Genomic DNA, 25,008 nt, shown 5'->3' on the forward strand with positions numbered 1-25,008 from the left:
TTGAGTGAAAAAGTTCTTCCTCAACTCCGTTCTAAACCGCACCCCCCCCCCCACCTTATCTTGATGCTATGCCCCCTAGTCCTACTGACTTTTTTGAGCGGGAAGAGTGTCTCCACCTCTATCCTATCCATCCCATTCATCATCTTATACGTCGCAATGAGATCTCCCCTCATTCTTCTAAACTCTAACGAGTACAAGCCTAGTTTATTCAGCCTCTCCTCATAGCTCAACCCCCTCAACTCCGGAATCAGCCTAGTAAACCTCCTCTGCACTAGACAACGCATACCGTTCATCGAGAAGAAAAGGAGAGAGTGCAGAATATAGTTACAGTAAGTAATCTCACAACACCAGGTTAGAGTCCAACAGGTTTATTTGGTAGCACGAGCTTTCAGAATGTTGCCCTTTCGTTAGACGAGTGCAAGGTTTGTTTTATAACCAGGGCATGTATAGACAGGAACTCAATTACAAGATAATGGTTGGAATGTGAGTCTTAATAGGTTATCAAGTCTTTACAGATGCAGACAATGTGAGTGGAGAGAGGGCTAAGCACAGATTAACCTCCTTAAACTGTGCTTACCAACGATTTACCGTGCTGACCCCAGTTCAACACTGGCAACTCCACATTATAGTGTTAAGGTCACAGCTCGGCTGTAGAGAATGATCAACTGAGTGTGAGGTCGGTCCATTCAGAAGTCTGACGGCAGCAGGAAAGAAGCTGTTCTTTAGTCGGTTGGTACAAGACCTCAGAATTTTGTATTTTTTTCCCGATGGAAGGAAAAGAATATGTGTGTGGAGTCCTTAATTACCTCCATCTCTCCAGGGAGAAGAGACCGAGCTCTCTCAACCTATCTTCGTAAGGCATGCCTCTCAATCCAGGCAACAGCCTTGTAAATCTCCTCTGAACCCTCTCAGTCGGTTCCACATCCTTCCTGTAGTGAGGCGACCAGAACTGCGCACAGTACTCCAAGTGGGGTCTGACAAGGGTCTTATAAATTTGCAACATTACTTCCCAACTCCTAAACTCAATCCCTCGATTAATGAAGGCTAGCACACCATACGCCTTCTTGACTACATCCTCCACCTGCGAGGCCGATTTAAGAGTCCTATGGACCCGGACCCCAAGGTCCTTCTGCTCCTCAACACTGCTAAGAGTCCTACCCTTGATATTGTACTCCTTCATCCCATTGGACCTACCAAAATGGACCACGACACATTTATCCGTGTTGAAGTCCATCTGCCACTTCTCCGCCCAGTCTTGCATCCTATCTGTCATGGCGCAACTTCTGACATCCCTCCAGACTATCCACAACACTTCTTGGAGGAAGTGTTGTTGTTCCCTAGCCTTATTGATTACAGTCTGTGGGTTAGGAAGCTCAGGATCCAGTCGCAGAGGGAGGAGCCAAGCCTCAGGCCATGGAGTTGGAGTTGGAGATAAGTTTTGTAGGAATAATGGTGTTGACGTCTGAGCTGTAGTCAATAAAGAGACTGACGTTGTTGTCTTTGTGGTCCAAGATTGCATGTAGGGCCAGGAAGATGGCATCTGTCGTGGCAGTAGGTGAACTGTAATGGATCCAGACAATCTGGGAGGCCAGAATTGATTCATGCTATACTAACCTTTCGTAGCACTTCATAATGATGGATGTCGGAGCCACTGCACAATAGTCATTGAGGCACGCTGCCTGGCTTTTCTTTGGGACTGGGATAGTGGGAGGGAGTGATGATAGCTGCCTGATTTTATCCTCGGAGTGGATATATTATTGAAAAGTTTTAATTCTTGTTATCATTCACTTGCTGGAAGCGTCATGGCAACGGCTTTAGTGAGTGAGCTGGAGAATAACTTCTTCACCAAAAACCTGCTGCACAACGAGGACTGGAGTAAGGAGAAGTGAGGGAGGGGGAGGGAGGAAGAGGTTGACCAAGAAGTGGGGGTGGACATAAAGAGGAGTGGGAAAGGGGGCGCACAGAGATCTGACAGGGGAAGAAGTTGGGGGTTTGTGATGGTTTTTTTAAAAATTCCTTCAGCTTTGGGACAGATTGTTCCACAGGGTAAAACTCCTTTTAATCAGTATTTGTGATCACGTACTCTGCTGACCCAGTGAGTGAGCCCATGGTGCTGGATGTACATGATGTACTCCAGATTGTACCATTCTAATGTGTCATCCATTTCACAGTGAGATAGGGAAGTACATTCATGTCAAGTGTTGGTTATTTGCTTATTTGGGTTCAATGTACAGCATCAGCTTTTAAATTAACAAACCACAGTCACGTCTTCAACTGTTTACACCCTGATACCTGGAATGTTCTCACGGCAGCTCATCCCAACCAGTCCATGCTGGTGTTCGGGTTCTGTTTTGATTTCCTTCATCTTTCCTTTTTGCCCACTTACTTAACCTGTCAATATTGATTTGATGTATTATTGTCACATGTATTGGTATACAGTTCCAACCGTTGTCTCTTACGTGCGATATAGACAAAGCGATATAATACGTAGGGGAGGTGGAAAGGAGAGGGTGCAGAATGTAGTGTTACAGCAAGGGTGGAGACAGAGATCAACTTAATATAAGGTAGGTCTTTTCAAAAGTCTGATGGCAGCAGGGAAGAAGCTATTCTTGAGTCGGTTGGTCTGCAACTTCAGACTTTTGTACCTTTTTCCCGACAGAAGATTGTAGAAGAGAGTATGTCCAGAGTGTGTAGGGTCCTTGATTATGCTGGCTGTTTGTTTTGAGAAGGTGGGAAGTGTAGACAGAGGCAATAGATGGGAGTCCAGTTTGTATGATGGACTGAGCTATGTTCACAATCTTTGTAGTTTCTTGCAGCCTTGGACAGAGCAGGAATTATACCAAGCTGTGATACATTCTGAAAGGTGCATCTGTAAAAATTGGTGAGAGTTGTAGCATTCATGTCAAATTTCCTGAGAAAGTAGAGGCATTGGTGGGCTTTCTTAACTATAGCATTGGCATGGAGGGACCAGCCAAGACAGGTTGTTGGTGATCTAGACACCTAAAACCCTGAACCTCTCGACCACTTCAACTTCATCCCCATTGATGTCGACAGGAGCATGTCCTCCACTACACTTCCTGAATATCTCTTTGCAAACTGTCTGCATCCCTCCCACAATTTGCCAATCCACCTATTTTGATGTTTCTGCAAATGTGGCTACAGTACATTCACTTCCTTCCTCTGAGTCCTTAATATATATGGTAAACCATTGCAGCCACAGCACTGATCCCTGTAGAATCCCACTACTTGAAAAATAACCCCTTATCCCCACTCGGTGTTTCCTCCCCTTCAGCCAATTCTCAATTGATGCCAATATACTACCTCTAACACCATTGGCACTAATCTTATGACTTAACCTTTTGTGAGGTACCTTGTTGAACATCTACGGGAAGTCCAGATGCAGCACATGTACTGTTTCCCTTTATCAAATCTGGTTGAGATTTCCTCAAATAATGCTAATAAATTTGTCAGACATGATTGCCCTGTCATGAATCAGTGCTGACTCAGCTTGATTAGATTATAATTTTCTAAATGTGCCCCTATTACTTCCTTAATTGATTCTGACTTTTTTCCAACAATAGATATTAGGCTAATCAGCCTATAATTACCTACTTTTTGCCTCCTTCCTTTTATTGAATAGCGGTGTCACATTGGCAGTTTTCCAATCCTCTGGTACTTCTCCAGGATCCAAGGATTTTTGGTAAATTACAACCAATATAGTTACTTCATTTAGCATTCTAGGAGGCAAGCCATCAGGGCGAGGGTACCGATCTTCCTCCAGCTTCATTAGTTTATCAAATACTACTTCTCTCGTGATGGTACTCAATTCCTCCCCCGTGTTCTTTCGTATTAATGGGATGTTTCCAGTATCTTCCTCTGTAAAAACTAACACAAATTATCTGTTTTGCTCCTCTGCCATTTACTTGTTCCTCATAACTGTCATCCAGATTCATTTTCAAATGGGCCTGTGTTCACGTTGATCCCTCTCTCTCTTTTCATATGTTTAAAGAAGCTCTCATTGTCAGTTTTTACATACCTAAGCCTTCCTTAGATCGAGCCTGCACCAACAACAATCCCACCCAGACCTGATCCAGCAACCCCATGTATTTACCCTCCTAATCCCCCCTGACTCTAAGTGGCAATTTAGTACAGCCAATCAACTTAATCTGCAGACCCTGAGTGTGGGAGGAAATGGGAACACATGGAGAAAATCCACGCAGGCATGGGAGAACGTGCAAACTCCATGCAGACATTCACCCAACTCTGGAATTGAACCTGGGTTCCTGGCACTGTGCGGTAGCATTACTAACCACTGTCCTGCACGTAGGAATTCCATTTCCTTATCCCTTTAATTGACTCCTCTGTCCAATTAATATCAGGGTAGTGAAATCCCTCACCCACTTCTCCAACAATTATAATTCTGTTCTTTACTCAGTTTCTGTATATGTCCTTGTATTTCTTTCTCCACCTTCCTCCCATTGCAGTATGATGGATCCTGAGAATGCTCAGGGAACTGCCTTGGCATATGTTATCAAAGGCGCAACATAAATGCAGGCTGTAGTCAATTTCTGTAGTCATGTTGGGAGAAGGTTACAGTTCCCAATGTGTATGGAAATCTGCTGCCCTTAGTCTAGTCAATTGCACGTGGCTGGGAGTTCTGGGGTCAGAGTTGGGTTGGTGACTAGTGCAGTAGCAAAGGGTTGTGTTGATCCAGTGTCTTTACTGTAGAAAACCTTGTCGATGTGTGAAGACAAATAGAGGAGCAGCTCTACTTTCCTAGAAATTGAGCGAAAGCAATTCCAGTATCAATTTTTCTAAAGCATTTAAAATGTGCAGTAACTGTTCAGGAAATGAATTACCAATTAGTGAAAATCATTCAAAACTTAGGACAGTCAGCAGTGGGAAAATGCCAGAATCTAATGTTAATGCTGTGGAAATGCTGATAAATAAATGAAATTGAGACGCACTTATGAGGTAATGATGTTTGAGAAGGATTATTTTGAGATCATATCTAGTCAGATGGATTCGTGGGTGAGGGAGATGCGGGGCAATCGTGTGTAGAGCAGTTGGAGTTTCAAAAAGCATTTGATATGGTGCCACACAGACGATTGTCCAAAATGATTAGTCCTGTGATTGGGGGGGTGATATATGAACATCAATAGAAGATTGGTTAACAATTGGAATAATCAGTAATTTTCCATTTGGAAGGTGATAGTTAAAGACTGCAGGGATCAGTGGGTTATTTACAGTCTGTATCATTGACATCAATGAGACATTGCAGTTTGCTGCTTGTATGAAGTTCAGTGTGACAGTTTGTGTGGAGAACAGAAAAGGGCTTCAGAGATATGAAGAGGTTGTGAGTGGACAAGAACATGGTGGATGGAATACAGTATGGAGCAGGGTGACATTTTTCATTTTGTTAACAAAAGTACAAAAAGTGCTGAATATTTTTTGGGATGGAGAGAGACTGGAAAGTGTTTGCCTTCAGAGGGATCTGGGTGTCTCTGTACAGTTAATGTGCAGAGATAGAAAACAATTAGGAAGATAAATGGTATCTTCATTAGTACAAAGCAATTGGAGCAGTAAAGAGATCTGAGTGTAGTTGATTGGTGCCTTGGTGAGCATTGTGTCGAGTTTTGGTCACCTTGCCTAAGGAATGATATAGCAAGGAGTGTCATAGAGGGAGGCCTGTGAAGCTTTGTTAGACTGATTTCTGGGTTGAAGGAGGGAGGTGGATGGCTCCAAAGAGCACAGCTGGTGGTTAGTAGGCAACTCGTGACAAAATGTCCGTTCTCCTAGGTGAACGATCATTCTTGACAAGGGCTCATGTGTTGAGTCTGTCTATAACGCAAAGACAATGGCCTATCTGTAAAGTCTAAGGGGCAGTGGAGGCAAACAGGATGATGTTGGAGGAAGGCTACTCGCACAAGGCTCTCATCACCCTGGTCAAAGAGCAAGGTTTCTATGTGCATTCATGTATTAACAGGAGCAACATTCTTCTCCACTTCTCCAGGATGTTATTTGCCTAGAAGGATTGAAGTGGGGATGTCATGTCTGGACAGGACCCAGACTAAGAGCATCACATTGGCCTGCAGGTTTTGAATTGGAGGGAAATGTGTAAAGTGAGTGCTCACTAAATTTATTATTTCAATGCATTCATAGATGTGCTGAGATATTGTTGAGGAAAGCTGCAGGCAACCCTGCCTTTGTACTGACTCTCATCCAGATGAAGAGAAGGAGGGTCTGTCACAGATTGACACAGGGTCAGGAGGGGAATGATGTGGCAGACAGGTCCATGTCAATCTGATAGCTACCAGATTCCAGGCAGTTTAAACTGGTACATTTATTGAATTTCTTTCAATCCTTCACTGGCTGGACAGCCTCAGGATTTTTTTTACTTATTTACTGACATTATTTTCCCCTCGTGTACCTTGACTTATGAGAGCAGAATTAAACTTCACGAGTTAACATGTTCCTTGCTGTGGGTTTGATCATTTCCATGCACTACACTGTTTAAAATAGAGATGATGCTAAGTGCACACATGAGGACCTGCACAGCTCCCTGTTCCCCCACAACCTCAAGACACCTGTCAGTAGAATTGTGATTTCACTCATTCACTCACAAAGTCCGTGTGTACAGCGGCTTGAAAACAATATCAAATCTAAACTCGCCAGGGATACATTCATGTCGCCCTGACATCTGCTTCCAGTGGGGGACTGAACTGGCAGAGAGCTCTTTCAGGCAGAACCAGATGGATGGGCCCACAGGGAGGAGGAGCAGCACGCGAACAATATTCGGCCCTTTGAGACCGCTGTCTAATGCAGATTGAGGACAGATGTTCATGTTAACTGCTCCTGGTTGTCAACTGTACATCATATTTGTAGTCCACTTGCTGAGCTTCTCATCTGCACTGTGCAGTGCAACTGCTCTGAACCCACCAATCATAGACACACCTATAGGTCTCAGTCCTAGATTGCCTTAACTTTAGTATGAGACTGTGATCTGCCATTCTGGCTCCCCAGCCAAGGTAAACATGTTCCTGCCTGGGCCTTATAGAGGCCGATGATTGCTGCTGATGCTTCACATCGATAGCCCGGCACTTCACAGCACAGTCCAGTACACAGGCCCAATCTATTCTCTCTCTCTCTTTTTCTTTCCTCATGCACCCTTGCATGATGTCCATAGAAATTTGTTTGCCAAATCTTGATATGAGGTCTCTTGCCAGCCTTGATAGGCAGATGAACGTGACACACAAATCTTCATGTGACATCTGAGAAAGGTTTCAAAACCAGGAGCAGGAGAAAGTCATTTGACCCATTGAGCCTGCTCCACCATTCGATTTGATCGTGCTTGAGCCCCCTCTCAATGTCATAATGCCGCTTTCTCCCCATTCCCCAGGATGCCTTGAGAGTGTAGAAATCTATGTATTTCCTTATTAAACATATGCAGTGATTTTGCCTCCACACCTTCTGTGCTCGAGAATTTCACAGGTTCCCCAAGCTCTGAGTGAAGATGTTTTTCCTCACTGCAGTCCTAAATGGCCTTTGCTACATCATGAGAAGGTGAACTCTTGTGGTTTACCCCCAGCCAGAGGAAATAACATCTCCACATCCAGTCTTTCCAACCCTGTCAGCATTTTATATGTTTCAATAAGTTCCCTCTGAATTTCCTTACTGTGGTGCATACAAGACTAGTCACCAAAATCTCTTCTCATTCAACAATCGGGAATCAAATTGGCGAGCCTCTGCTGCACTCTCTACCTGTTAAGTATGGCCTTATACTGGTAAGGAGACAAAACCTGCACACAATTCTCCAGATGTGGTCACACCAAGGCCGTGTACAGCTGCTATGAGATAACCTTGCTCCGATGGTGAAACTCCTTGCCAATGAAGGCCAACATAGCATTTGCCATTGTAACTGCTCGGTGCATCTGCATGTTTCCTTTCAATGATTAGTGTGCAAGGGCACCCAGGTCCCTTTGTAAATCATTTCCCAATATTTCACCATTTAAATAATACTCTGCTGCTCTGTTTTTTCCTACTAAAGTGGATAACTTTCCACTTATACAGCTGATTGCAGATCTGCCATATATTTGACCACCCACCCAACTTGTCTCAATCACCCAGATGCCTCTTAACATCTTCTTCACCACTCACATCCCCACCAAGTTTCAGATTGTCAGCAAACTTGGAATATTTGCATTTGAAATGAAAATTGAAAATGCTGAATAAGCTCAGCAGGTCTGGCAGTATCTGTGGTGAGAAGCAGAGTTAAATTTCAGATTTAAACAATCCTGCCACACAAACTCTGCAGAAATATTGCATTTGGTTCCTTCATCCAAATTATTGATATAGATTGTGAATAGCTGGGCAAGATACTGCAGAAGATGGAAGCCTGGAACAGAAATTAAGGTTAAGGCGCATGGGATACGAGGTCAGGTAGCTCGGTGGATTGAGAACTGGCTGGGTAATAGGAGACAGAGGGTAGTAGTGGAGGGTACTTTGTCCGGCTGGAGGCCAGTGACCAGTGGTGTGCCGCAGGGCTCAGTACTGGGACCTCTCCTCTTTGTAGTCTACATAAATGACTTGGAAGAGAGCGTAGGTGGTGTGATCAGCAAGTTTGCTGACGACACCAAGATGGCAGGGTTGGCGGGTACCAAAGCGGATTGTGAGGTGATACAACAGGATATAGATAGGTTGGTGCATTGGGCAGATAGGTGGCAGATGGAATTTAATCCTGACAAATGCGAGGTGATGCATTTTGGAAGGAATAATGTAGAGAGGAGCTATTGATTAAAGGTAGACAAATTAGGAGTATAGATACACAGAGGGACCTGGGAGTGCAGGTTCACAAATCCATGAAGGTTGCAACACAAGTGGAGAATGTTGTCAGGAAGGCTTATGGAATGCTAGCCTTTATAGGAAGGGGTATAGAGTTTAAAAGCTGCCATCTAATGCTTCAGTTGTATAGAACGGTGGTTAGACCGCATTTGGAGTACTGCGTCCAGTTCTGGTCACCTTACTACCGGAAGGACGTGGAGGCTCTGGAAAGGGTGCAGAGGAGGTTTACCAGGATGTTGCTTGGCATGGAGGAGCTGGGGTACGAGGAAAGGTTGGAGAAACTGGGACTGTTCTCCTTGGAAAGACGAAGATTGAGGGGGGACATGATAGAGGTATATAAGATACTGAAGGGAATAGACAGAGTCAATAGTGAGAGACTGCTCCCTAGATTGGTTACAAATACAAGAGGACATGATTTAAGGGTGAGGGGGGAGAGATATAATTTGGATATGAGAGGAAGGTTCTTTACGCAGAGAGTTGTAGGGGTATGGAACGCGCTACCGAGTAGGGTGGTGGAGGCGGGAACGTTGGACTCGTTTAAGGTTCAGTTAGATAGGCACATGAGTGAAACGAGGATGGAGGGTTATGGTAGGGGATATTAAATAAGGGTTAGAACCTCGGGAGACACCGGAAAGGCAGGCTTGTGATTAACGTTTTTGTCTTTTATTCCGCAGGTGGAGGTCCACCTCGTTGTCAAACGAGGGGCATGCACACGGTGGGTCGTGCGTGGGCTACTCTTGGAGGTTCCGGGAGTGGCCTAGTACTTGTGTCGGTGTGTGTGCTTGATCCTGGACCGGTAGAAGGGCGCCGCAACAGCTCGGTGACTAGCACTGCTAGCTGTGCAGATACATGGATTTGGGCCTGTGTCTGTGGGAGTTTGTGCATTCTCCCTGTGGATGCGTGGGTTTCCTCCGGGCGCTCCGGTTTCCTCCCACACCCCAAAGATGTGCTCTTAGGCTGATTGGTTTTACCAAATTGACACTATTCTCCCCTGAATCTGGCTAAGTGGGGGGTTTTATTCGTAGACACACAGGGTAGAATAGGTGTAGGGTGATGCGGCGGCGCGGGCTTGTTGGGCCGAAGGGCCTGTTTCCCGTGCTGGTTTGTTCTTTGTTCTGTTCTTTGTAGAAATGCTGGAAATACTGAGCCGGTCAGGCAGCATCTGTAAGGAGAAATAGAATTAATGTTGCAGGTTTCAGTGGGTGGTACGGTAGCACAGGGGTTAGCACTGCTGCTTCACAGCTCCAGGGACCTGGGTTTAATTCCCGGCTCGGGTCACTGTGTGGAGTTTGCACATTCTCCTTGTGTCTGCGTCGGTTTCCTCCCACAGTCCAAAGATGTGTGGGTTAGGTTGATTGGCCATGCTAAAATTGCCAGTTAGTGTCCTAAGATGATTAGGTTAGAGGGCGAAGCGGGTAAAATATGTAGGGTCATGGGGGTAGGGCCTGGGTGGGATTGTGGTCGGTGCAGACTTGATGGGCCGAATGGCCTTTTTCTGCACTGTCGGGTTCTATGATTCTAACACAGATGAAAGGTCATCTCGACCTTTTACTATATGAAAAAATGTGGGATTCTCTCTCCCTATAGCCTGTGGATACTGGGACGATTGAAGCTTCCCAGAATATCAAGGGATATTGGAGATAAGGTGGGTAAATGGCAATAAATTAACCATGAAACGCGGAAAAGGGCTGAATGGATCACTGCTATCTTCCTCTGAACAGTTCAGTCAACCCGGTGAGATGTTAAACCAAAAGCAGCGTCTGTCTCAAGTGGATGTTTCGAATGCCAGGGTTAAGAGCAGCAGGGGAGTTTCCCCGGTGCCCTGATCAACATTCCTGCCTGAATCAGCACCGTAAAAAGTCTGACAACACCAGGTTTTAGTGCAACCGATTTATTTGATAATAGACAGAGCATATAAAGCACAGACAGTTTAGAGACAGACAGTACTCTCTAAACTGTCTGTGCTTTATATGGTCTGTTTGAGGCCAGAACTCTCCATTCACCTGACGAAGGGACTAACCCGAAAGCTTGTGAGTCTATTATCAAATAAATCGGTTGGACTAAAACCTGGTGCTGTCAGACTTTTTACTGTGTTTACGCCAGTCCAACGCCGGCATACCCACATCATGAATCAGCACCATCAAGGAGGAATTACTTGCTCATTCACCTGCTTTCTCTCTCTCTCTCTCTCTCTCTGGGACCTAGTGTTTTTAAAGTGGCTTCTGCGTTTCCGAGTTAACGGCAGTTCCTGCACTTGTGAGTAATTCATTGCGGGTGCAGTCAGTTTCTGGGATGGTTTGAGACTCTGTGAAGTCGCCTTTCATTGTTACAAAGCGCACCGCTGCCACCTGCTGACAGAATCTTGGTGCTGCAGGAAGTTTCTCTCTGTCGACGCTGCCCAAACCCCTCATTATTTTGTCAGCTTCTGTTCATTCCGCACTTAACAGTCCCGATCTCTTCATCGGCTTTTTTTTAAAAGTCTGTCAAATTCAGACTTTAAATTGATTCTTGGTTAGTGATAATTTGTCATTTAAGAAGAGAATTCAAATGTTATTGCACGCCTTCTGTGTCGAAGGTTTTCTTGATTTCACTTCTTGAAGCTCTCCCTCTCATCTTTATGCAGTAAGAAGTCTCACAACACCAGGTTAAAGTCCAACAGGTTTATTTAGTGGCAAAAGCCACGAGCTTTCGGAGCGCTTGCTGCTCTTTCATCAGGTGACGAAAGACTTTAACCTGGTGTTGTGAGATTTGTTACTGTGTTTACCCCAGTCCAACGCCGGCATCTCCACATCTCATCTTTATACCATGCACCCTCTCATCTGCTCCCTCGTCCGAGAAGGAGCAAAATAGTTTCTCTCCATCTACCCTGTTGTCAATATAGGTATCCTAAAGCGATGCAGAATGGAGCAATGAGGAATAGGAGTAGTGATTCAATCACAGACTCTTCCGTCTGAACCAGAAAGTCCCTTTCGAGGATTTGGCAACCAGAGCAGGGGGTTTATGGATTGATATTCCTTCTTATACTTCCACCCTATTTTCCAAAGTGAAATAGTGTATGAAGATATGAAACGTCATTTGAAGATATTGAGGTGGAGAAACAATTTCTATCGATTTAATTATTAACAACGTGGAAAGAAATAAATTGCCTTTAAACACTTGCATTTGTGACCAAATTTAGAATTGCAGGCTCAGATAAACAACAATCTGACAGATGTTAAACAGTTTTGTTGACAAAAGCAATCTGGAGTAATTTGAAGAAGCTGAATTCTTTAATGTCTCACACAGACTCAGCTGTCTGGCAGAATCAGATCCCAACGCTCATGCACCACGATTGCATGTAGAACATGCGGCTCCCTATATCTTCTGGGACTCTGAACTCTCCTCCTGGTCGTCCCGAGGGCAGTCACTCAGCACTCGCCAACATTCACTGCCTGATGAAATTTACAGGCTTTGTAGAACAAGAAAAAACTGACCATCAAACTAAATTTGGAAATACAATTCGAGAACAGTGATTCAATTTATAAACTAAATGATTTAAAATCAAATCAAATTATGTGATACAATTAATACACTAAATTTACAAAAACACGGTCGAGGACGGCATTGGATAATGAGTGTTTCTCACGAATCCGTTTTTAATAATTTAATGATATTGATTAAGAGACATTAACGTCCTTCCAAATTGTTCTAAGTCAATGGCGGATTACGATACCCAAAATGCTCAGGATGAGTGAAGACGATCTATCGCCATCAGAAAGCTGAAACTTTCGGGGTGAAGCAGCTCAGGGGGGTCGGAGTGCAGGCTCAGCAACAACGAGAGCGCCTCTCTGGGCCCAGTCTGAGCCGCAAGGCCCAACGAGTGCCCCGGGGGAGATCGGTAACCATAAAGCGATGGTGCAGCACCTTCCCCATCCGAGCCGCCGCCGCTTCCCGGATTCTCCTCCCCTTTCCATTGAGTCGGACTCACAACAAAGGAGCCGATCGGAACGGCCGGCCCAAGGGAGCATGCGCACTATCATCAATACGGGGTGAAGGGAACCTGTTGGATAGAGCGGTTTCTGGGGCGAGGGGCATTGTGGGATTTAATATCGCCATTACTCAACAGATTTGGTATGGTTTATTGCAGCCGGACGGAAGGTGTGTTTCTCTCCACAGATGTTGCCTGAGGTGCTGAGTATTTGGGCGGCACAGTGGCACAGTACCAGCGACCCGAGTTTGATTCCTTGCTTGGATCTCTGCCTGTGTGGAGCTTGCATGTTCTCCCTGTGTCTGCGTGGGTTTCCTCCGGGTTCTCCGATTTCCTCCCACAGTGCAAAGGACGTGCTGGTCACGTACATTTGGCCGTGCTAAATTCCCACCCTGTGTACCCGAACAGACACCAGAGTATGGGGACTGGGATACAGTAACTTCATTGCAGCGTTACTGTAAGTCTACTTGTGACAAAAAAATTAACTTAACTATTTCCAGGATTTTCTCTTTCATCTCAGATTTCCAGTATCCTCACCATTTATCCCTTGTAATATTGCCAATGTTGCTCACAGAACCGACGTGAGAAACATAGCCAAAGTAAGTGCTGATTGTTACCAGACAAGAACGGTGAGCGCAGAATTGTCTTTTGTGTAAGTTGCATCAGTTTGAATCTGAGTGGAGATGGCAGGAAATCCGTTGATTTCAAAGTTGCGCGCTCTAAGCCCAGTGGAGCTCAATAAATTCCAGCGTGGGATTGCTAAGAAATGTAGATTCTCGAGGAGTTTAGTTTGCTAAAACTATTTGATACGTGGAGTGCCATGTAGAAGCTTACTTTCCTTCTGCAGCAACTACCCAACCATGACCACTACTATCTCAAAGATAACAACAACTGACACATGGGAGTACCACAATTGGAAGTTGTCCTTCATGTCACTCTCCATTCTGACTTGGAAATATATTGCTCTTCCGTCAGTGCCACTGGGTCGAAATCCTCGGACGCACTCCTGAGCAGCACAGACGGTTTACCGACAGAAAATGGACTGCAGCGACTGAAGAAGACAGATCACTGTCACCTTCTCAGGATGGGCAATGTCTGCATGGATTTCGTCCCTGTGCAATAAATATTGTCCCAGCCTAGCGACGCCACATCCAGTCTTAGTTGTTTTCTTGTCTGTATTCTGACCCTGCGCAGTCCTCCAGTCACTGTGTGTGAAGTGAGAATATTTTTTTAAAAAGTAAATCACGTTCTGCTACGTGCAAATCGTTCCTTTCTAAATTGTTCCCATCTAAACCGTTGTAAAAGGAGTTTCCAAAATACATCACTATCAATCCAATCCAGTCCAGGGTGACACAGAGGCACAGTGATTCAGACTGATGCCTCAAAGCGCCAAGGGTGCGGTGCTTCAATGGCAGTGCTCCCATGTGTCAGTTGCTGTTAACTTCGATAGGGTCGTGGTCAGATGTTGGGAAGTTGCTGCGGAGGGAAACTTAGCTCCGGAAGGTCTCAACAATCCCCATCCCACAGCTTTCCTCTCCCTTGCTGAACATGTCCTCTCACTCAAAACAATTCTCCTTTAAGAGATCTCACTCCATGCAACTAAAAGTAATGGCTTTAAATTATTATTTCACATTGGAATGTATCTACTCTGTATATTCTGAAATATTCCTTTAAAGATCTGCCACCACCTCTGGGAATCTATCTTTTATGCACATTTGCTATTTATCTTTATCTGGCTCTGCTTCCATTACTACATAATTGCCCTTATTTATGGTTAAAACACGAAACTTTGGTGCACTCTTCTCTCCCTAAAACTGAATTTAAATTTCAAACGTGTCATGGTTGCTGCTATCTAGGGATACCTTCATTATGAGTTCATCAATGAACATTTTCTCCCTGCACTATACCAGCATGAGTGTAGCCTGCCCTCTGGTTGGTTCCACGATGTGCTGTTCTAAGAAATTATCCCACAATTATTATATGAACTTTTCAGCTATGCCAATTTTTCCCATCCACTGTTTTCAATCTCATTGTAGATTCAAAACATCCCTGATTATTATAACACCGTTCTGACAAGCTCTCATTATCTCTTCTTTTATCGACTGACCTACTGAGTAGTACCAATTACGGGGCCGTACACCACTCCCACAAATGACTTTCACATTTATAATTTTTCACCACAATGAAAGTTATATTTACACCCTGAGTTGCAGACCTTAGGTCAACCCTCTCTAATGTGCATCATTTATTTAGTGAGCGACCTCTCCATCTTTTCTCAACTTCCTATCCTTCCCAAATATCACATTGCCTTTCCATTCGATGTCATCCTGTCGCCATATCTTTGCAAGTATCAGATCATACTTATTCATTTATATTCGTGCTTTCAGCTCATCTGTTTGTCTTAAATGCGACGTACAGAGCCTTACGTTTTGCCATTTTATTATTTTTATAGCATCTAGTCGTATCTGCTGGTTTACTTTTAATTTGTTGTCTCTGCTCCTTCCTGTCACGGTCTATCACTTCCGATATTAATACTTTTTCTGCCCTGTCTCCACTCTTTGGTATATCAGAACTTCCCAAATTCGATCCATTGCCCCTATATTTAGTTTAAAACTCTCTCTCTCTTTCTCTCTCTCTGCTTCCCTTATGATGCAGCTTGGTAAAACATCAGCCCCAGCACAATTCAGGTGTGGGCAGTCCCAACGGAACAGATCCCACTTTCCCCAGTACTGCTGCCAGTGTCCCATGAATTGAAACCGACTTCTCCCACACCGGTCTTTGGGCTTTGCATTCATCTCCCCATTCTTATTTACTCTGTGCCTATCTGCATATGGCTCACACAATAAAGCAGAAATTGTTACGTTTGAAGTTTGTGCCTTAATTTGATGCCCAGCTCCTCATGCTGACTAAGCAGAAAGCCTTTCCTGGTCCTGCCTATGTCATTGGTACCTCCATGGAACACGACCACTGGATCTGCAAGTTTCTTTCCTGCCCCGAGCAGATGTCCGGTTCGCTGTTACTGGGCAGGAAACACATTCAACTGAATTGTGTCTCTTTGCTGCGGTGAAAAGTGTCCATTCACCTCGCTCTGCTGCTCTACTACATACTGATGTGCTCCCTTCGCATTTGAATGGCACCTTGCTCCCCTGCCCAGAAGTCTATCCTCGGTCACGTTGGTTCCAATGAGGCCCAACGCAAACTGGACGAGCAGCATGTCATCATCCGATTGAGCAGGTCGGCACTCAACATTGAATTCAATAATTTTGCACTATAACCGTTCTCCGCCATTGTGAATATTTTTAAACCTGTAACTATTTTTGTGCCAGGGTAAACCCTCCCCTCCTCTACCGGGCCATCCGTCACTCGTTCTTCAGCATTATTTTCTGTAAGGACACTGACTTCTGTTCTTCCATTAACATTTTCTGCTATATTACCTTAACACCGCTGTCAGCTCTTTGTGTTGTCCATCACACTGCCTCTGTCTCGCACTCTAAACACATGTGCACTACAATCTCTCCGAGCTCCCACCTCTCATTGGCTGTCCATCTGCTCCAGCTGCCCCTCTCTCTCTTAAACAACATATAACCCATCACATTTCTCACCGACTCGAAAAGTTAACTCTCTTTCTCTCTGCACAGACGCTGCCAGACTTGTTTTCGCGGCACTTTCTGATTTTATTTCTGGAGACTTGTTCTGCAAATAAACATTCCAAGAACTGGGCGGTAAGCGTCTCCCACTTAGAGCTCCCTGTCAGCTGTGAATCAGCTCTGGGTCAAAAAGTGCTGGGATCGAATCTCACTCCAGATACCTGGGATATCACCAAGGTTTGTTATGAGATCCTGTTCTTACGATAACCCAAATGTATTCCGACTTTGCAATGATCACCCCGCTGTCAAAAACCTCATTGGTTTTCAGGCGCTGTGGGAGTCCCCGGGTTTGGGGACACGCACTATAAAAACACAGCACTTAACTTTGTAACAAATAAAACCGAAAATCACAGCTACAACTCATCTAAATATCTTTCTAGTATTTGTCATTTTCTTGACAAGTGCAGTACTCTCTGCTCCAGGAGGGGCTGTACATCCATTCATACAATTCCTTGCATGGATCTGGAACATTCACCGTGTTTCACCACAGGGTTTGTAATCGGCAGCGAGTTCAGACTGGAGAACAATGCAATAGGATCTCCATCCCGCCCATCCCCGTCTCCTCCCTCTCTCTCGCTCCACTGTCACCATTCTCCAGTGTCCAACTTACCCCCGAAAGAGTTCAATGATTCCCCTCCGGGCTCTAACCCTGTTTCTCCTTCACACTGAGCGAAGAGTTAACAACCCGCCTGACAGTCGAGAGGACAGAGATTAATTTATAATCATATTTCTCTGTGTATTACAGTGAACGTCATCCGGAAACCGCGGACCTGAAGGTGTTCAGGAATGCAGGCACATCCCACAGTTAAACCGGTTTGAATCAGGAAGTGCTGAGAGTGAACATGGCTTCGAAGCAGCTGGTCAAGAGTTTGAGTGAAGAGACAACTTGCCCCATTTGTTTCGATATCTTCACTGATCCGGTAACACTGGATTGTGGCCATAACTTCTGCCGCTCCTGTATCACCCAGTGTTGGGAAAAGGATATAACCTCCTGTCCGGAATGTAGAGAGGAGTTTCCGGAAAGAAACCTCAGGGTAAATCGGGCCTTAGCGAATCTGGCCCAGCAAACTCGACAATTAAAGGTGAATCCGAAAGAGAAGGAAAGTAAATTTCACTGTGGGGAACATCGGGAAGAACTGAAGCTGTTTTGTGAAACTGACCAGAAATTGATCTGTTACACTTGTAGAGATTTGCAGGAACACAAATCTCACAACTTCATGGAGATTAAAGAGGCTGTTGAAAAATACAAGGTAAAAGGGAAAATATTTATAAACTGACGTTTTCATCGCATTTTCCTGCTCTGACACTTTCATTCTGCGATTTTCTCTCCCAATCCCAGGATCAGCTCAAATCTTCCTTAGATTTTCTCACAGAGAAGAAATTGGCAATTCTAGAAACAGAACAGAAACAGCAACGAAAGATTTCTGAAGTTAGGGTAAGGTCTCTCTGTGCTGATTTTCTGGGATCTCGGTTAGTTTTGTTCCCTTTATCACGGGACATTAATTATGTCTCACATTTCATTTGGTAGGAACAGTCGAGCAGTCTGCAGACCCACATCACATCCGAGTTCACTAAAATGCACCAGATTCTCACTGAGAAAGAGCAGCGATTACTCAGAGATCTCAGGGAAGAAGAGGAGTGGATTCTAGAATCAATGGAGAGAAACCTTCGAGAGATTCAGGAGAATTTAAGTTCTATCGAGGAGAAACTCTCAAAGTTGCAGAAACAGATGGAGCAAAAAGACGAGCTGGTATTTCTGAAGGTGAGGGAATATATTGTGGCTCAGTTCAGGGAAACTTCACACAGTCACTAAATAACTGACGATGACTGTGAAATTAATATAGAATTTATGGAAAAAATAGAAAGCGAGTGAAACAATTTTTGACAATTCTTATTCTCTGCAGTTGTCACAGAATTAATCCCTCGTCACTGCCAGCAAAATTTCAGGAATACCAGCAACTTCCCCGGAATGAGTTGTCCTGACCTGGACATTGGGTTCCGATTATTTCCTGGTGCCTTTCGTGTCATTTTCGACTGGAATTGACATTGTAGTTCAGTTCCTCACAGCACCGGGGACCCGGGTTCGATTCCTGCCCTGGCTGATGGGTGGACTTTGCAAGTTCTCCCCGTGTCTGCGTGTGTTTCCTCAAGGTGCTCTGGTTTCCTCCCACACTCCAAAGATATGCAAGTTAGGCTGATTGGCCATCGTCAATTACACCTTCGTGTCCCAAGGTTAGGGGTTTAGCAGCGTAGGTACGTTTTGTTATGGGATAAACTTGTGTAAGAATTAGTGTCGTCTCAATGGCCCGAATGACCTCCTTCTGCACTGTGCATTCTTTATGATTCCCTAATTCGATGTTGTGGGTTTGTCTGATACAGTGGGTGAGAGAGTCATTCGTCTTAACTGGGATCGAGAATCTTATATTATCAACTCTACAGCACATAGGGGAAAAAAAATCCTTTTATCTTGTCTGTGCTGGCTCAGTGAAAGAGCTTTCCAATTAGGTTCACTCCCACATCTCTTTACTCTGATTGGAAACAAATGTTTCCTTAACAAACATATCAAAGTGCTCCTCAAAATTATCATTGAATCAGTCTTCTCCTTCATGTCAATCAGTTAGCACGTTGCAGATTATCACAACTCATTGGATAAAAGAAAATTTCCTGTCTTGCTGTCCAATTATCTGGAATATTTGTAAACCTACCCCCCCACACACCCCCACCCCCCACCTCCAATCTCTGTGTTACCGGCTTCTGCTTCAATTGTAGTACTTTGTTTATGTTGTCTTTCCACATTCTTCTTCGCAAAATGTATCGCATTACACTTCCGTACAAAATCATATCTGCTCTGTGTCTGCTCATTTCTCCACCCTGTCTATCTCCTCCTGAAATCTGGTACTATCAGCCTCAATGTTTGTGTTTATATATTTCAGGAGGAGACTTGTCGAAAGAGAAGGTAGGATATTCTTTTTACTAAAACTTTAAAAAGGTTTGGTGATAAACATTCAGAATTGTGTTGCAACGATTCGGACTTCTTTCCTTTTCTCAGTGCCTAAATTATATTCTTGATTTTCTACTCACAAAGTCACGCTGACTGTTCCTAATCAGTCCTTTCCTCTCTAAATGTCCGCAGGTCCTGTCTTTCTGCATACCTTCGAACAACTTACCCACCACAGACCTTAGGCTCTTCGGCCTGTAATTCCCACGCTTTTCCCTGCGGCCCTTCTTAAACAAGTGAGTGTGTCTGAAGCTTGGTGGATGGCCAATTTGCCATCCTCCAAATTTCAGAGTCACTCATTCAATCCCACACACACTCTCTCACACACAAAATCCCACACACATTCACTCACTCCCACACACACAGACACACACTCACTCACACACACATACACACACACTCAATCCCACACAAACTCACTCACTCACACACACACACACACTCACTCTCAGACCCACACATGCACTCCCACACACACTCACTCACTCACTCCCACAATACTCACTCCCACACACGCTCCCTCACATTAACACGACTACATACACTCAGTCATCTCCTCTAATGTTCATACACACACTCACTTACTCAATCCCACATGCTCCCTCATACATACACACTTGGTCAGATCCCACTTGTGATAGTGTGGTCACTAATCTGTTATCAGACTATGAACCGTTCTCTTCACATGAGTGTTTCCATTCTGTGTTTTTGTATTTCCAATTTATGTTTTGCTCAGTTATAGGCACAAGATTAACCTTTCAGTTTGGGATACATTCTCTCCAACAGGAAGAGTGCTGGCAGTTGGGAATGTTGGAATAGCTTAAACATTGAAATCCTTCCAAAAATATTGTAACGAAGATGAATTTTTCCACATCATTTCTTTACATTTACAGGATCAGTGATGAATTTCAGCAACTGTGTGTAACAGATGCCGGCCTGTCTTTTGGAAAGTTCAGAGGTCCTTTACAGTACACAACGTGGAGGGACATGATCAACTCCATTAACCCCGGTAAAACACTGATTTTTCCTGATTATAAATCCAGATGTGAGAGGACTAAAGGGTGTCCGAGGTCCCGGATTAAATGCTCACATTTCCGCTTGTTAATTCCTAGAATCTGTCCGTTGTCATATTTTGCTTCCTGTGGGTTGGTCTGGGTAAGTGTCTGAAGCCATCAAGTGTCAAATTAGTGAGGGGATCTATACAACCAGAGGAATAGAGCACCAATCTCAGGATGTGAAATGGAATTTCTAGAGGAGTAGTTCTGCTGACTTCTTAAGCATCCTATATCAGGAAGACATCAAAGCATGAGAGAACCTGAGCCAGCTGGAGCTAACCTGTAATGATGAATGAGGCACATTAGACAAGAGAAGGAGATGAAGAAACTGCGAGTCTAAAATAAATAAGGAGAAGTGTGATGATTTTATTGAGGAATTGAAGCATGATGGAGAAGATAAACATCTACAGGTTTAACGCAGTCACAGCGTCAATTACAAACTAAGGATATCCTTAACCTTGCAATAGGGAAGGTGATGAGTCCATTTATATTGAGTGAGTTTGATTTTATGAGTGACTCCAGAGATCAAGCAATTTGTGAACGCAATGCTCTCTCTTTGATCAGAGGTCCAATCAAACCCCGAGATCGGGCTTCAGTTCCAATTTTGTTGGCCAGTTTTCCACGGGTTTGCAGTGAGGGGAAGTGCTTGGCAGTCCTTGAGGAAAAGGCGAAGTAGAGAAAATCCATCGACAACCCGGGGTGAGGTGTGGGTGGTGCCAGGATTATGGAATATGGTGGGTGGGATGACGAGACAGGAAGTAACATAGCGGCGAACAGCTTTGTGAGCAAATAACTCACCTTTTGGTCACATTGACATCATTGCAAAAGAAAAAAAGAGGAATTTTCTCCGTTTTAACGTAGGATATTAGAAATCAATTTGCGAATAGTAACGGCCCTGTAACAGCATTGTGATAATGGTGAATTCAGTTGTTTTGATGATGTTGTTTTCGGTATAAGTATTGAGCAGGAAACAGAGGGAGACTCCTTACATCATTTCCGATGGGAGTTCCCAGTGGTCCCTTTCAGACCAGTGATTAAACCGTTGTATAGACTGTTCCTCTGGGTGAGGCATCACCATTCAAAGGAAGATCTAGATTGTATTGAGTCTCCAGTTATAGCAAATGTCTCCAGTTTGGATAGAGAATGAGGCTTCTCCTTGTGTTTCGTGTATGAACACTGGATAACTATTTTGTTGCTGCCACGTAATTGTGGGTGTTTGATGACATTTGTGGGAAGCAGGTAGGAAGTACTGTGTGTGAATTTAGTCTCAGGGTTGCTCCGATTAAGGTTTAAATCGGGGAGATTCTGCAACGTAAATCATTCCCAACCATTTTACCTGGACGGTATCAAAGTGAATGTGTAAGTGTAAACGTTGTTTATCTCACTGGCGTATTTTGAAGAGATTACAGAGAGGGTCGATGAGGATAGTACTGTAGATGTGGTGAACAGTAAATTGACTTCAAAAAAGCGTTTGGAGAAATCGTTTCGTCAGAAAAATTGTTGCTAATAGAATATAACGGACAATGTAGACAGGAATGAAAAAGTGGCTGAGCGTCAGGAGACAGCAGTTGTCAATAGATGTTTTTCAGGCTGCAGGAAGGTTTATAGTGGACTTCCCCAGAGGTCAGGATTATGTCCCTTGCTCTTCTTGAAATATATTAATGATCTATATCTTAGTCTCCAGGGCACCATTTCAACATATCTGCATGTTGTGAAGCTTGGGAGTTTTGTGAACTGTGAGGTTAATCGTGGAAAACTTCAAAAGGGCATGAAAATAGTGGAATGGATGCACATGTGAAAGACGTAACTAAATGCAGAGAAATGTGATGTGATTCGTTTTGCTAGAAAGAACAGAGAAAGACAACATAAAAAAGATACAATTATGAAGAAGTTGAAGGAGCAGAGTGTTATGGGTGAACATGTGCATAGGTTATTACAGGTGACAGGACATGCCGTGAGTGTGGCTCATAAAGCATACTATCCGAGACTTAGTGAAAATCTCCCGTGAAAAAAGCCTTATTGCATGATTGACATATAATGAACGTTGTAAATATTGACTGCAATTGTACATGTAATGGGTAACATTCATTATTGGAACAAACTGATTTTTTTGCACTTAATGTACTGTCAACTTTCAAGAGTAATCGAATATGTTGTTATAAATGTTAGGTAACAAATATTTTGAGAAAAGTGATACGGTTTTGTTTGGCTGCTTCTTGTCATCCGCAGGGCAGTTTTTCTAATGTTGGCAGAATTCCCTCGTGAGGAGGAGTTCGCAGTATTAACTGAACAGGTTGTTTCTCTGGTGTTGCTGCTTCGGAGGTTCATGCTGAGTGATCCGTCCAGTTTTATTTTAATCACTCTTATTGTCGCGGTTTGACACAACGATATCTGGGCCATTTCTGATGGCAGGTAAAAGTCACCCACATTGTTCAGGGTCTGGACTCACCGGCAGAGTAGAGCAGATTTCAATAGAATGGAATATCCGGTGCGTGACGGAACAAATGTTAATCCACCTGTTCTGTGCCGCCGTCTGTTTCCAATTTTACCCCCTCTCTCTAAATCACTGACTGTGTTATTTTAACTTTCCCCCAGCTCCAGCCTCTCTGACTCTGGATCCGAACACAGCGAATCCCCGGCTCATCCTGTCTGAGGACCGGACCAGTGTGAGACTCGGAGACAAACGGCAGCCGCTCCCTGACACGCCGGAGAGGTTTGATCTCTTGGAATATATCCTGGGATCAGAAGGATTCACATCAGGGAGACATTACTGGGAGGTGGGGGTGGGGGAGAAGACAGAGTGGGAAGTCGGAGTGGCCCGAGAGTCTGTGGACAGGAAAAGAGTAATCCTCCTGAGCCCTGAGCCCGGGTTCTGGCTAATGGGGCTGATACCTGCAAGAGGCCATTTCGCCATCAACTCCCCGCATGAGATCCCCCTCACCCCAAGTGTGAATCCCCGGAAGATCGGGGTTTTCCTGGACTATGAGGGTGGACAGGTGTCATTTTACAATGCGGACAACATGTCCCATCTCCACACTTTCACCCACACTTTCACTGAGAGAATCTTTCCCATCTTCAGTCCAGGATCAAACATCGGTGATTATAACCCAGCACCGCTGACAATCTGCGGCATTAAAGGTCTCGAACAGATCCATCCCATAATTTCACACCGTCTCCCTGCCTCCTGCCAGTCTGGGTCTCAGTCACGTGTGGAGACAGAAGCCAGGTTAACATATTCTGGGTATAAACCCTGTATGAGAGCTGGGAACTGAAAGATCAGCAAGGACCCCTGTAGGGCTGGGGGAAAGAAGGAAAGGAAGGGAAGAAACAAACAGAAGCTCATTATCGAGAGAAACTTACTGGTTTGAATGAGCGGTGAACTGCCGGAACCCGGTGACCTTCCTGCTTGTAATGTTGCTCTAACGGCGGTAGGTGGCGATAGATCACCGTGTTTGAGATAAGAACATAAGAACATAAGAAATAGGAGCAGGAGTAGGCCATCGAGCCCTTCGAGCCTGCCCCGCCATTCAATAAGATCATGGCTGATCTGTCGTGGCTCAGTTCCACATTCCCGCCCTCTCCCCACAACCCTTAATCTCCTCTCTTATCAAAAACCCATCAACCCGCGTCTTAAAAATATTTAGCGAGGTAGCCTCCACCACTTCAACGGGCAGAGAATTCCAGAGATTCACCACCCTTTGAGTGAAGAAGTTCCTCCTCAACTCCGTTCTAAACCGCCCCCCCCCTTTATCTTGAGGCTGTGCCCCCTAGTCCTACTATCCTTTCTGAGCGGGAAGAGTCTCTCCACCTCTATCCTATCCATCCCATTCATCATCTTATACGTCTCAATGAGATCTCCCCTCATTCTTCTAAACTCTAACGAGTACAAGCCTAATTTATTCAGCCTCTCCTCATAGCTTAACCCCCTCAACTCCGGCATCAGCCTAGTAAACCTTCTCTGCACTCCCTCCAAGGCCAAAATATCCTTGCGCAAGTACGGCGCCCAAAACTGCACACAGTACTCCAGCTGCGGCCTCATGAGTCAGTGCAGATTCTCAACCTGAGGACTGGGAAATCTTTAGAGGAATCAAGGAAACAATTCCTTTGGATGATGAAAGCCAAAAAGAGGAACATAAGGGGGAAGAGGAAACGAAAGTGAAAAATCGCAGACGTTCCAGTTCATATGTATTGGTAGGTTTTGACGGACAAAGAGACAGACAAAGACATAAAGGGGTGCGTAAGAGAGTGGCGAAAAATAACCCATGTCCCGCTTTGTATAAATTCCCAGTTGTCAGTATTGTTCTCTGAGGACACCTGTCAGTATTTCCATCCCAATCTTCCCAAATTCCCTCCATTCTTCAGTGTGATTGACATTTGGGCTGCCATGGTTTTCAGCGGTGAACCTGACATTTACTTTGGGTAGGAGGGGAGGGGAGGAGGGAGAGCAGCTGCTGCTGTGATATTCGGCTGTCTTGACTTTGAGCTCAGGCAGTGAACAAG

General features: G+C 44.5%; 1 protein-coding gene across 1 annotated transcript in view; it reads left to right on the forward strand.

The window, feature by feature from the left end:
- LOC145337768 (uncharacterized) overlaps positions 1–23,839 on the forward strand; it is a 48,308-nt gene extending 24,469 nt beyond the window's left edge. Inside the window, 8 exon segments of the mRNA XM_080182614.1 lie at positions 7,024–7,028; positions 12,596–12,978; positions 13,329–13,407; positions 17,280–17,705; positions 17,795–17,865; positions 19,361–19,411; positions 20,347–20,462; positions 23,104–23,839. Coding sequence (XP_080038740.1) covers positions 7,024–7,028; positions 12,596–12,978; positions 13,329–13,407; positions 17,280–17,705; positions 17,795–17,865; positions 19,361–19,411; positions 20,347–20,462; positions 23,104–23,780 — 1,808 coding nt within the window. The 3' untranslated portion in view covers positions 23,781–23,839.
- The last annotated feature ends 1,169 nt before the right edge of the window (positions 23,840–25,008 follow it).

Source organism: Carcharhinus amblyrhynchos, unplaced genomic scaffold (assembly GCF_965287045.1).
Source record: "Carcharhinus amblyrhynchos unplaced genomic scaffold, sCarAmb.v2.hapA scaffold_73, whole genome shotgun sequence".
Classification (NCBI taxonomy): Eukaryota; Metazoa; Chordata; class Chondrichthyes; order Carcharhiniformes; family Carcharhinidae; genus Carcharhinus; species Carcharhinus amblyrhynchos.